At 46.5% G+C, this 14722-nt stretch overlaps 1 protein-coding gene across 2 annotated transcripts in view; it reads right to left on the bottom strand.

Annotated features, from left to right (window-relative positions):
• FBXL6 (F-box and leucine rich repeat protein 6) overlaps positions 1-14722 on the bottom strand; it is a 112397-nt gene that overhangs the window by 30756 nt on the left and 66919 nt on the right. For both annotated transcript variants that reach the window (XM_033933279.1, XM_033933278.1), the window contains exon 7: positions 10964-11195. In XM_033933279.1, the coding sequence (XP_033789170.1) occupies positions 10964-11195 (232 nt within the window). The remainder of the gene's footprint in view (positions 1-10963; positions 11196-14722) is intronic.

The following is a 14722-nucleotide window of genomic DNA, read 5'->3' as shown; positions in this document are numbered from 1 at the left end:
AAATGGAAGTCCAGACACAAAAGAAGAAAGGACTGTGGAATGCAATGAGCTTGACAAGGCATTTATTAAGACAAGTCAATTAACAAAATAAAAGAAATAAAAAAGTCTCTTCTTCATGAACGACTGACATATGATGTAATGCGGACCCAATATGGTGCGTATTTCAGCAAGAACCTTCTTCAGGAGTCCAGGTCAGTATTCACTCAATGGTGTGAAAAACTGAAAACAAATATGGGTGCCAGAAGGCCGGGAGTAGGAAAACTGTTGGCAAACTACACCTCCAAAGCGAGGACTGGAGGAAGCTCCGAAATGCTGTCCTGCCGCTGGGGGTCCGGCGAACTGAGAAGTGCGCCGGAAGGAATGAAAATCCGGTCGGCCCACACCAGAGGATTAGAGCCAGGGAGCACCTCAGGCTTATGGACCTGAACACTGGCCATAAGGTCATCCAAACCCTGGCCAACCAGCAAGATAACAACAGCCAACAGAGACACATAGCCAGCAACAGACAGCACCCAGCAGAAACACACACACAGCCAAACCAACAAAGACGAGTTCAGGAATGGCAGGGAAGACTAGAAGCACCAAGACTGCAATCAAGATCACCGCTCTTGCTGCCGAAGAGATCCAGCTGAAGACTTCGGTCTCCATGCAAACTGATGAGGACACCCAGCATCAGCCCATCGGAGACATCCTACAAGAACTGACAAGTCTGAAGGAAGAAGTACGACGGCTAAGAAGTATCGGGAGGGTGAGGCATTCATCGATGAAGTCCTCCAAGAACTGTCCCAAAACTCCGAGCAAGTGTACGAAGACGGGTCCATCTTTGAGGCACCTGAATCGCCCAAACTTGCAGTATTGGAAGCAATGACTGGGGTGCAAGAAGAGACTTGAGACGATGACACCTGGCAACTAGTCACCACTGCAAGCAAGCACAGAAGGTGGTCCTCCTTTTTGTTATCTTCATGCAGGCACAACAACCCAACACCGATACCACAGATCACCCTGAGCAACAGATTTCAACTCCTACAAGAAGGACCCCACAGCGGAACTCAGGAGGATATTCAGGAGTGTATTTTTGAAACCCAGCAGATGACCCCAACTCAAGAAGCATAAGAACATAAGCAATGTCTCCGCTGGGTCAGACCTGAGGTCCATCATACCCAGCAGCCCGCTCACGCCGCGGCCCAACAGATCCAGGACCTGTGCAGTAATTCTCTATCTATACCCTTCTATCCCCTTTTCCAGCAGGAAATTGTCCAATCCTTTCTTAAACCCTAGTAACGTACTCTGCCCTATTACTTCCTCTGGAAGCGCATTCCAGGTGTCCACCACTCGTTGGGTAAAGAAGAACTTCCTAGCATTTGTTTTGAATCTGTCCCCTTTCAACTTTTCCGAATGCCCTCTTGTTCAGCATAAATCAGCACACCCCCCTCCCCCCCAAGAAGCGCAGAGTGGTTGTTATTGGGGACTCTCTGCTGTAGGGAACCGAGGGACCGGTATGCAGACCAGATCTACAATCAAGAGAGGTTTGCTGTCTACCAGGAGCCAGGATCCGGGATGTGGGTACATGTGTAGGAAAAATAATCAAGCCCCAAGACCACCACCCAATGCTCCTCATCCACGTTGGAATGAATGACACAACCAGGAACTCATCGGAGAAGATACCGGAAGACTTTAGAGCCTTAGGTGCGAAGCTGAAGCAGATGGAAGCGCAGGTGGTTTTCTCCTCCATCCTACCAGTGAGAAATAAGGGAAGAGCTAGAGAAGAAAGAATCCAGAAGACAAACGAATGGCTACGGGGATGGTGCAAAGAGATTAACTTTGGCTTCCTGAATCACGGAGAGACACTTCTGGGACTGCAGAGACCAGATGGGCTACACTTAACCAGAAGAGGGAAGGCTTTAAACTAGGTGAGCCGGGGGAGGGGACTCGTATGGAAGAAACTCTAGCAAAGAACATCAAGAAAGGGGACAAATCCTTCTTCAGATACATTAGCGACAGGAAAAAGAACGCAAACGGGATAGTACGCCTTGGAACACCAGACGGGAATTATGTAGAAACAGACTCCGATAAAGCCAAACTACTGAATGATTACTTCTGTTCAGTCTTTACCTGCGAAGCACCAGGGCACGGGCCTCGGCTAGCAGCAAAGCAAGGCATGGAAGACCCATTTCAGAAGTTTGAGTTCACACCAGCTGATGTTTACAAAGAACTGTCAAGACTCAAGGTGAACAAAGCCATGGGACCGGACAATCTGCACCCAAGAGTGCTCAGAGAGCTATGCGATATTTTGGCGGAACCATTAGCAATACTCTTCAATCTCTCCCTAAGCATGGGGAGAGTCCCCCTGGACTGGAAAACTGCCAACGTGGTTCCTCTGCACAAAAAGGGTTGCAGAGCGGAGGCCGCAAATTACAGACCAGTAAGTCTCACATCAATAGTGTGTAAACTCATGGAAACTCTACTTAAAGAGAAATTAGACGCAATATTGGATGATGGGAATCTGAGGGATCCCTGTCAACATGGATTCACTAAGGGCAGGTCATGCCAGTCCAATCTCATCAGCTTCTTTGATTGGGTGACAGGAAAGCTGGACTCGGGAGAGTCTCTGGACATAGTATACTTGGATTTTAGTAAAGCTTTTGACAGTGTCCCACACCGTAGACCAGGGGTGCCCACACTTTTTGGGCTTGCGAGCTACTTTTTAAATGACCAAGTCACAATGATCTACCAACAATAAAATTTAAAAAAAACACAACGCACACTGTACGCATAGAAAATGTTAATCATCATTCCTATTCCAGGGTTTTCAAAGAGGTCAAAGCAGATGACTCTATGCACTATCACTTCAGTAACAACCATACAAAAATAGACAAATATATTCCCTCCCTTTTTACTAAACCACATTAGCAGTTTTTAGTGCAGGGAGCTGCGCTGAATGCCCAGCGCTGCTCTCGACACTCATAGGCTCCCTGCGCTAAAAACCTCTATTGCGGTTTAGTAAAAGGGGACCTTAGTGTAAAATATAGACAGCAGATATAAATTCAGACACATTTTGATCACAAAATTTAAAATAAAATCATTTTCCCTACCTTGTCTGGTGATTTCATGAGTCTCTGGTTGCACTTTCTTCTTCTGACTGTGCATACAATCTTTCTTCCCTTCTTTTAGCCTGTATGCTTCTTCTCCTCCAGACCTCATTTCTTCCAACTTTTCCTTCCTCTTCCCTGCCCTTTCTTTCTCTCTGCCTCCCTTTCATTTTTTTCTGTTTCTCTTCTTTCCTTCTGTCTCCCTGCCTGCCCTTTTTCTTTCTTTCTCCCTGCCCTCCCCCAAGCCACTGCTACTGCCATTGCCATCGGGGACCAGGACCCAAACGCCACCAATAACAGGCCCCAAGCTCTCCCTGCTTCGGCCAACCAGCATTCCTCTCCCTGACGTCAATTCTGCCATCGGGAAGAGGAAGGCTGATCAGCCCAAGATCGCGATCGACCTATTAGGGGAAATGCTGCCGGGTCCTGCCTTCGCGGAAACAGAAAGTAGGCAGGACCCGGCAGGAAGAAGAACAAATGCTTGTCTCCCGCATTAGCCCGTAGCGAACGCTTGCTTCAGGGCTCTCAACATGTGCGCGCCGGCTTCCCTTCTCCCCTCCCCCCCCCCGGACATAACTTCCGGTTTCGGAGGGAAGAGAAGAGAAGCCGGCACGCACATGTTGAGAGCCCTGAAGCAAGCGTTCGCTACGGGCTAATGCGGGAGACAAGCATTTGTTCTTCCTGCCGGGTCCTGCCTACTTTCTGTTTCCGCGAAGGCAGGACCCGGTTTTTTTTTCAGCAGCGGCAGATGACAGCTGGGCGGATCGCCCAGCTAAAAGGCCCTAGGGAGAAAGAAAACTGGAGAGGAAGGCTGATCGGCCCGTAGATCAGGACGGCAACACGAGTCTATCACAAAGCCCGGGATAGGCTCCGCGATCGACTCGCGTTGCCTTCCTGAGCTACTGGTCGATCGCGATCGACGCGTTGGGCACCCCTGCCGTAGACTATTAAACAAGATGAAATCGATGGGGTTAGGTGAGAAACTAACGGCGTGGGTCAACGATTGGCTGAGTGGAAGACTTCAGAAAGTGGTGGTCAATGGCACCCTCTCTGAGACATCGGAGGTGACTAGCGGTGTGCCGCAGGGCTCAGTCCTGGGACCATCCCTTTTTAACATATTCATAAGGGACTTGACCCGAGGGCTTCAGGGTAAAGTAGCGCTGTTCGCCGACGACGCCAAACTGTGTAATATAGTGGGTGGAAGCAATCCCACGGATGGTATGACGCAGGATCTGATCAAGTTGGAAAAATGGTCCACGACATGGCAGCTGGGCTTCAACGCTAAAAAGTGTAAGGTCATGCATCTCAGCAGCAGAAATCCATGCAGAACATACAACTTGAATGGAGAAACACTAGCTAAGACTTCAGAGGAACGGGACTTGGGAGTGATCATCAGTGCAGACATGAAGGCTGCCAAACAGGTGGAAAAGGCCTCATCCAAGGCGAGGCAAATGATGGGATGTATCAATAGAAGCTTCGTCAGCCGCAAACCTGAAGTCATAATGCCACTGTATAGAACCATGGTGAGACCTCATCTAGAGTACTGTGTGCAATTCTGGAGGCCACATTACCGTAAAGATGTGCTTCGAGCTGAGTCGGTCCAGCGAATGGCCACTAGGAAGGTCTCTGGACTCAAAGGTCTCTCATACGAGGAAAGACTGGGCAAATTGCAGCTGTACTCTCTAGAAGAGCGCAGGGAAAGGGGTGACATGATTGAGACTTTTAAGTACGTCACAGGTCGTGTCGAGGTAGAAAACGATATATTCCTTCCCAAGGGACCCTCGGTCACAAGGGGACACCCGCTCAAACTCAGGGGAGGGAAATTTAGAGGTGACATCAGGAAGTATTTCTTCACAGAAAGAGTGGTGGATCACTGGAACAAACTTCCGACGCAGGTAATCAAGGCCACAAGCGTGCTCGACTTTAAGAATAAATGGGACATCCACGTGGGATCCCTACGTGGGTCGAGCAGCACTCAGACTTAATGGGGTGGGTCAGTAGAGTGGGCAGACTTGATGGGCTGTAGCCCTTTTCTGCCGTCACCTTTCTATGTTTCTATGTTCTAGTTGGGTAAGTAACTCCATCTTGGAGCCTCAGGTAAGTAATTGCGCAAATACTAAAGGGGACAGAGGCAATATCAAGGGATACAAAGGCAAGATTAAGGAGGGCAAAACATCTCGCGGTAGTATAGAGGGAGACAGTGCAAGAGGCAGAGATTCAACCTTGGAATCTGTGGTAAGTACTCGCGTCAACCACGAAGGAGAAAGAGACTCCACCCGGGAGACTTGGGTAAGTACTCACGTCAACAAAGAAGGAGACAGAGACTCCACCCTGGAGACTTGGGTAAGAAATCGCACGAACAATGCTAAGACCATCAAGACAAAAGGACAATGTGGACCAAGAACTAATTGAAGACATTGAGACCATTACATTACGACGAGACACAGTGCTACTGGGAAACTTCAATATGCCCGATGTGGACTGGAACAAACTTTCAGCTACAACCAGTGACAGCAAGAAGCTACTAGCCTCCATACGAGGAGCACACCTCAAACAGATGGTACTAGAACCCACCAGGGATCAGGCGATCCTGGACCTGCTGCTCACCAACGGGGACAGTATCACAGAGGTGTCAGTAGGAGAAGCTTTGGCCTCCAGCGACCACAACATGGTGTGGTTCCACCTGAAGAAAGGAATCACTAGGTCAAATACATCAACTAAGGTCCTAAATTTTAAAGGGACTGACTTTCAGTGCATTGGGGACTATGTCTACAAAGCACTGCAAAACCAGAGCACGACGGATAGTGTGGAAGTACTATGGTCGGCTCTGAAATCAACCCTGCAAGAAACAACCAACATATACATAAAAACTGTAAGCAAGCGACACAGAAAAAATAGACCGAAGTGGTTCTCAGCGGAGATCTCAGAACTAGTAAAGCAAAAGAAAAAAGCATTCGTAACCTACAAACAATCGCAACAGCCGGAAGCTAAAGAAACCTATCTGGCAAAATCTAGAAATGTTAAAACGGCAGTCAGGGAGGCCAAACTCCGGATGGAAGAAAATTTAGCAAGACAAGTCAAAAAGGGGGATAAATCCTTTTTAAGTACGTTAGCGACAGGAAGAAGAACGCAAGCAGTATTGTGCGCCTAAAGAGACCAGACGGCAACTTCATTGACTCGGACGCAGACAAAGCAGAACTACTCAATAACTACTTCTGCTCAGTCTTCACCTGTGAAACGCCAGGATCTGGACCTCAGCCACAGACAAAAGGGTGCTCGGAGGACCCATTCTGGGACTTTGCATTTACCGCGGACAATGTCTACCACGAACTATCAAAGCTAAAGGTGAACAAAGCCATGGGCCCGGATAACCTACACCCTAGAGTACTTTGGGAATTGAGAGATGTTCTGGCAGAACCGCTGGCTGAGCTTTTTAATCTTTCCCTAAACAAGGGAAAAGTTCCCCATGACTGGAAAACTGCCAACGTTATTCCGCTTCACAAAAAGGGATGCAGGTCAGAGGCCGAAAATTACATGCCTGTGAGTCTCACATCAATAGTATGTAAACTTATGGAAACGTTGATCAAAAACAGATTAGACACGATTCTGGATGACGAAGGACTAAGGGATCCCCACCAGCATGGCTTTACAAAAGGAAGGTCTTGTCAATCCAATCTGATAAACTTCTTCGACTGGGTAACAAAGAAACTGGATAAGGGAGAGTCCCTGGACATCGTGTATTTAGACTTCAGTAAGGCTTCTGATAGTGTCCCACACCGTAGGTTATTGAACAAGATGAACGGGATGGGCCTAGGAGAAACACTGACGGCATGGGTAAAAGACTGGCTTAGACTTCAAAGGGTAATGGTAAACGGCATTCCCTCAAAAATGTCGGAAGTGACCAGTGGAGTACCGCAGGGACTTCAAGGTAAAATTACATTATTCGCTGATGACGCTAAACTATGCAACGTTGTGGGCAGCGCAGCAGAACCTGATAGCGCAACCATGCCCGACACTATTGAGCAGGACCTACTTTTACTAGAACAATGGTCCAGTACTTGGAAATTGAATTTTAATGCCAAAAAATATAAGGTAATGCACCTCGGTAGCAGAAATCCTTGCAGAACATACACCCTGAATGGTGAAAACCTACCAGAACTGTAGCAGAACGGGACTTGGGAGTAATCACCCGGGAAGATATGAAAGCTGTGAATCAGGTGGAGAAAGCTACAGCAAAAGCTAGACAGATGCTGGGCTGCATCAGAAGGAGCTTTATCAGTCGAAAGCCTGAAGTTATACTGCCGTTGTACAGATCGATGGTGAGACCTCACCTGGAGTACTGTGTTCAGTTTTGGAGACCGCATTATCAAAAGGATGTGAAGAGAATGGAGTTGATTCAGCAAATGGCCACTAGGTTGGTCTCAGGACTAAAAAATATTCCATATGAAGAACGTTTGAGCAGGCTGCGCTTATATTCTCTCAAAGAGCGCAGAGAAAGGGGGGATAAGATAGAAACATTCAAATACATCACGGGCCGCATTGATGTGGAGGAAGAAGTCTTTCGTCTTATGGGTCCCACGGCGATAAGAGGGCATCCGCTAAAACTCAGGGGTGGAAGATTTCACAGAGACACCAGAAAGTATTTCTTCATCGAAAAGGTCTTATTTATTGTATTATCCCCCTTACATTGTAATTTTATTAACATGTACATCGCTTAGAATTTAGATTAAGCGATTAATCAAATTATTATTAAAACTTGAATGGTCTTCCACGTCAGGTAGTCGAGGCTAGTACCACGCTCGACTTCAAGGAATGATGGGACAGACAGGTGGGGTCGCTTCAGAGGAATGCTTAAAAGTTGGATCCTCGAAGGAGGGAGCGTTCTTGAGTGGGCAGACTTGTTGGGCCGTTGGCCCTTTTCTGCCATCATACTCTATGTTTCTATGTAAACCTTTAAAAGGGAACCTGCTCAGTGTAGCCTTTAGCTGAAGTAGCACCCAACCACTGGTGAATCCAAGTCATTCACCGAGCGGAGCCTAAAGAAGCTCCCAGCTTAGTTCAAGAGCTATAGAGTGCGTCTGTCAAAAAATTCAGATATGCCCAGGCCACAAGGAAGTGGCCACCGCAGCTCACACTCCCGCCGTAGCAGAAAAAGAAAGAAACTGGAGATCAAAATGCACTCTTCAGTCCTGAACATCCTACAGGACAATCCCTCCAACTGAGGATAAAGAGGTACGCTTGGGGACCTGAGCCACAGCTGAATCCAACGTCAGCGGGACCAGTCTCTTGTTGAAATCTGATGCCATGGGATACAACTTTGCATGTCCAAGGATAAGGGAACACTCCATGGACTCCCAGACCTCTAACAGCACTTCCGCCAAAACCACCTTGTCCAACAAGGAGGCAGACAGCGGAGGCTCAGAACTCAGAATGATACATTCTGCCGGAACCGCATGGTCTGAAACTATGTTCAGTGACCCGATTCAATCTGCAGGCTGTCCAGAGGGCTTACTGTAGTTTAAGCTTACAGAGCACCCTCCAGAAGCAGACAATCATTAAGGAAAAGTCTGCGATCTCCCGCCGAAGGAACACTCTCAGAGTGAATCCGCAGCACTTGGGCAATACCCACGGCACCGAAGAAAATAAAAGACTAGGAATTGAGAAATAAAATCACAAGCAGAAGAAACTAGAAGTTCTCAGCAAGGCCGCAGAAACAAACTGAACTTCAAGGGGAGTGTCCGCACAGGTGACATCGCAGAGAGAGTTGGTTTTATTTCTAAGTTCTGCAGCCAAGGCTGGAATAGATGCACTATCCGAGAGTTCAGCCTCCAGAGGGATTGTACAAGAAATTTACATTGGTGTGATTTACAGGCCTTTTTCACAGACAGAAGTGGACAGATATTTAAGAACATAAGAAGTTGCCTCCGCTGAGTCAGACCATGGACCTGAGGTCCATCGCACCCAGCGGTCCGCTCCCGCGGCGGCCCATCAGGCCCATTGCCTGAGCAGTGGTCCTTGACTATTTTTATAATCTATCTCTATTCCTATCCCTATCCTTAATTCTTATCTGTACCCCTCAATTCCCTTGTTCTCTAGGAACCTATCCAAACCTTCTTTGAAGCCATGTAACTTGTAACTTAATAGTAGATATTCAGAATATATCTAAAAAGCTAGCTAAAATAAAGTGAGACAAAGCGATGGGGCCGGATGGTATACATCTGAGGGTGCTGAAGGAACTTAGGGAAGTTTAGGTGGCTCCGCTGACTGACTTTTTTAATGAGTCTTTAGAGTCGGCAGTGGTACTGGAGTACTGGAGAAAAGGTGGATGTGGCTCAAGTAGTAGGGAATTATAGGCCAGTAAGTCTGACTTATGTGGTAAGCAAATTAATGGAAACGCTTTTAAAACAGAGAATAGTGAAGTTTCTGTAATCCTGTGGATTACAGGACCAGAGACAACATGGATTCACTAGAGGGAGGTCTTGTCAGACAAATCTGACCAGAGAATTGAATAGAGGATGTGTGCTAGATGTGGTGTATTTAGATTTTAGCAAAGCCTTTGATAGTTTGCCCTCCGGATGGGTTCCGTGATCGGCTGCGTCAAGAACTGGTTGACTGGAAGGCAACAGAGGGTAGTGGCAGGGCAGGATTAATTCTTTGATGGCCCCTAGGCACACAAGTACACTGGGACCCTAGCTGTGCCCTGCCCATGCCCCGCCCCATTTATTTGCCTGTTTTCTTACTTCTTTATTTCCACTTGTATTTCTTTTTTTTCTTTTATTATAAAATTCAAAACAAAGATTACCATACCAGTGAACAAATCCCCCCTTCCTTCCCTTCCCACCTACTTGCCCAGGACTTTAACTCAGAATCCTTTCCAAACGTATATAAAAGTGTTCAAATGCATTATACAGCAGTAATACTATCCAAAACATAAGTCTATATTAATAACCAAGTTTGCAACTCCTCTCAACTGCCTCACTCTATGTCGTCCAACTTTAACCCATATGTATAAACAACCAAATCTGTAATTCCTCTGGCACGTTCCACTCCATGTATGTTAATATGTAACATATTCAGGCTGACAGGGAAGCAGAGGAGGGATGGGATTCAGATCCCTCGGAATATTCCTCTATGGCCTCATTTTGCAATTGTGGAGCTCACCTTGCTCAACTGGATTTCAGTATTAAATTGGACCAGGAACCAGTCTCAGATAAGCTTCTGACAATCTTGAAAGGCATTTCAACCCCAAAACTCCTTCCTAGAGAAAGGAGAAAATTGAGAGGAAAGGGACTTGGATCCCCCCCCCCCCTAAGTATTTCCTAGGTTATTTCTTTCTCTTCCAGTCTTAACAAATGCGCCAATGAAGAGAGCTTAACTTAACTAGGGACAACTGGATTGGGAGCTTAAGCGGCCTATGCATTGTGATCCTGCATCATCTCCTGGAGTCAGAAACACAATGTCTGGGCCCTCACAGTGTCCTTAATGAGTGAATCACACAGAACTATTTTAGTTCTGTCTCCATCCACTGGTTGATGGACATAATCCTACAGGTCTGGTGTGGATGTTAAGGAAGAACACAGAATATATTTAACCCACAATCTCTCTTCTCCCCAAGTTAAGACAATTTCCCAGCAGGTCAATACTTAAAAGTGCAGCTTTCTTACAAGAAATGGTAGGTCCTCTCTTGGAGGAAAAATAACTGTAATGAATAATGAATTGTATGCAAAATGCCCAATGTATAAAAATCTCATACTCTGAAGCCCAGTTAGTTAGATTTGCCTCCAGGACAGGGTAAGAAGTACTGAGTTGGGTAGAAGAATAGGATATTGTGCAGTATAAAATCAGAAAGAGTACCCTTCTGCATCCCAGCTCACCAGTGCAGGGGAGTCGCAGAAGCCCAGCTGGTGTAACACGATAACACCCACGCAAGTCCAGGACAGAGAGCTTGGAGGAAGTCCGGAGGATCCGCAAACATATATCATCATCAACAAAAGAATAGGAAGAAGTAGCCAAGCTGAGCTCCAGAAGGTCTGGGAAGCCAAGGGAGCTTTGAAGGGCCTTTGCACTACCCTTAGGAGACCAGATCACGTTCAGTAGCCGAAGCACCTGAAACACAGTAACACAGTACTGCGTTCAGCTATGACCATCCTGTCCCTGTCCCTCCCCAAACTCCCAGCAACCTAGTGACAACCCTCTTATCTGATATCTTATCTGCTTCTCTCCTTCACCAATGCTTCCCATCTTTCATTTCAAAGTGGGGGTATGCTGTGCAATTTCTAGCTATATGTAGGGGGTCAGAACTGCAAGGGAACATTTCAGTGTCTGTGTTGGGACAGAAGAGGCAAATGGAAAGACAAGTGCTGCATCACCTGCTACTGAGAAGGGGAGGATAAGGAAAGAGGTGGCTGCTAAAGCTGAAAAAGGAAACATTAGGTCCTTACCTGCTAATTTTCTTTCTTTTAGTCCCTCCAGACCAGCACAGAAATGGATGAGTTTACGCTGTTCTACCAGCAGGTGGAGACAGACTACAGTACAAGTGGGCTGTGCAGTCCCTATTACAATCAGTCTTAATGAATAGCCAAGCAGAAAACAACAAGGCTCAAAACAGTATCCTAACTCCCCACTTACAAGGAGAAGACCAAGGGAAAACACTGTTAGATACCGATTAGAACCAGAACCTTTCAGAAATGCCCCACAGTTTGCTAGCTAAACCAGCTGAACCAAATACTGCTGTTCTTTAAACTCCCCAAACAACCATATCCCACAGAAAACTTGTACTCTTCACGAAAATACCGAACAAAATGACAGGGTGGGGTCAGTGCCGGTCTGGAGAGACTAAAAGAAAGAAAGTTAGCAGGTAAGGACCTAATTTCTCCTTTAGCGTCCCTCCAGACTGACACAGAAATGGATGGGACGTACCAAAACAGTACCCATCATGGATGGGACCACCAAAGAACCGCCACAAGAACACGCTCACCAAACACTGCATCCTGATGCGCCTGAACATCCACACGGTAGTGTCGAACAAAGGAATGGAAAGAAGACAAACCGAAGCTTTACAGATATCCACTGGAGGCACAAGAGGAGATTCTGCCCAAGAAGCTGCTTGACCCCGAGTGGAATGAGTTTTGAGAAATTCCGTAACAGGCTTCTGTTGGAGAAGGTACGCCAAAGCGATAGCCTCCTTGATCCAGTGTGCAATGGTAGCCTTGGAAGCACCATACCCCTTACGAGGACCTGCTAAGAGGACAAAAAGATGATCCAACATACGGACCTCCTGGGTCTGCTGAAAATAAGCACGAAGGACTCTACAGAAATTCAGCTTGTACAACTGTCTCTGCTCCAACGAGCCCTCCCGACTACACAAGACTGGGAGGACCACAGACTGGTTTGACATGAAATGGCAAGACCACCTTCGGAAGAAAGCAGGTAACAGGCCACAGCACGACCCACTCCTCAGAGAACTCCAGGAAGGAAGGCCTGCAGTTCTGAAACGCATCTCGCGGAAGTAATGGTCACCAAGAAAACCGCTTTCAGAGTAAAGTCTTTCAACATACAGGCGTTGAGGGGCTCAAACGAAGGACAAACAAGCACAGAGAGAACTAGATTGAGATTCCAGGCAGGAATCGACGGCCGAACTGGGAGCTGGAGCAATTTTGCAGCTGTCAAGAACCGAATTACATCCGGAGAGGAGGCCAATCATTTACCATGCAAGAGACCGCGAAAGGAAGACAAAACGGAAATCTGCACCCAAGGGAGGACCAGGCAAGGCCACGCTCCAGGCCATCCTGCAGAAACTCCAAGATGGGAGGCAAAGCAGCATGAAGGGGAACCACGCTACGCGCGGAACACCATTCTTCATAAAGACACCAAACACGGACATAAGCCCAAGAGGTGGAAAGTCTCCAAGACCCTAAGAGAGTGGGGATCACCTTATCCAAATAGTCCTTCTTCCTTAGGCGAGCCCTTTCAAGAGCCAAGCCGTAAGACAAAAGGGACCCAGATCGAACATTGGAATGGGACCCTGAGTCAGATCAGGCAAGAATGGCAGTGGGAGAGATCTACCACCAGCAGACAAACCAGATCCAAATACCACGGGCGCTGGGCGAATTCAGAGCTACCAGGATCACGTGGCCCACATGCCAGTAGCTGGTTTTAAAAAAAGGTTTAGAAAAGGTTTAAAAAAGGTTTAGACAATTTCCTGGGAGGAAAAGTCCATAGTGTGTTATTGAGAAAGACATGAGAAAAGCCACTGCTTGCCCTGGATAGGTAGCATGTAATATTGCTATTCCTTGGGTTTGATCAGGTACTAGTGACCTGGATTGGCCACCAGCAGATGCTACCAACTTACCTCGCCTCTCAATTCATCCTCAACATCTCTAATAAGAGCTCCCGCAGAATAAATCTCTTTAATAATAATAATAATAACTTTATTCTTATATACCGCCAACAATCTTGCGACTTCTAGGCGGTTTACAGTGAGGTGAAACTGTACAGTCAGCAAATTACAGAGTATAACAGTGACCATCTGATATTAACAACATTAATAATAACAACAGTTTATATATTGCCGGACCGGGAAGTTCCGTGCTATTTACAATGAGTTAGAAAAGTTTCATTAATTGATTGGGACATTCATAGTTTAGAGATTAGAGGTTAACAGTTTGCAAGATCAGATATGGGTGGAATTACGAAGGGGGCTATTGTCCTTGTTCGTTACCTATGTAATTCAAGAACAGGTATGTTTTTAGGTGTCTCCTAAATTCTCTATAGTTGTTTGAGTGTGTGATTAGTTTTCCTAGGTCTTTGCCCCATAAGGCTGCTTGGTACGATAAAAGTTGTTGATGATGTCTCTTATATCTGCATCCTCTAGCCGGTGGGGAAACAAATTTCAGGTGTGTGCTTCTCTCATGTCTGTTAGTTGGGAATGAGAAGAGGTCTATTATATATTTAGGGGCTAGACCTGATAATACCTTAAAGCAGAGACATCCTAGCTTGAACTTCGTGCGAGCCTCCATTGGCAGCCAGTGCAGGAGTCGGTAGGAAGGGGTTATGTGATCGGACTTCTTCAACCCGAAGATCAACCTGACTGCTGCATTTTGTATAAGTTGTAGTCTCTGCATTTGCTTCCGAGAGATTGCCAGATGGGTAATGTTGCAATAATCAAGGTGGCTTAGTATTAGGGATTGTACCAGAATTCTGAATGCTGAGGTGTCGAAGTATGCTCTAATGGACCTAAGTTTCCAGAGGGTAAAAAATCCTTTTCTGACTAGGTCTACATGGTCTTTCATAGTTAGACCTTGGTCCAGTATTACCCCTAGAACCTTCATTGTTGGTTGAATAGGGTAATTGAGTTTGTTAATGCGTAGTGATTCTGTCGTGTTATGTGGGTGTGGCGAGGCTATAAAGAATTTAGTTTTATCTGAATTGAGCTTGAGTTTGAATTCTGTGGTCCATTGTTCCATCAGGTTTAGTGCTTCTGTTGCTGTGGGGGTGATTTCGGAGGGAGACGTAGTAAACGGGATAATGATTGTAAAGTCATCCGCATAACTGAATACTTTTATACCTCGCTGGGCCAGCTGCATGCCTAGTGATGATATATAGACGTTGAAGAGTAGAGGGGATAATGGGGA

Source organism: Geotrypetes seraphini, chromosome 2, assembly GCF_902459505.1.
Source record: "Geotrypetes seraphini chromosome 2, aGeoSer1.1, whole genome shotgun sequence".
NCBI classification, from domain to species: Eukaryota; Metazoa; Chordata; class Amphibia; order Gymnophiona; family Dermophiidae; genus Geotrypetes; species Geotrypetes seraphini.
The sequence above is the reverse complement of the archived record's forward strand: the minus strand, read 5'-3'. Positions and strand labels throughout refer to the sequence as shown.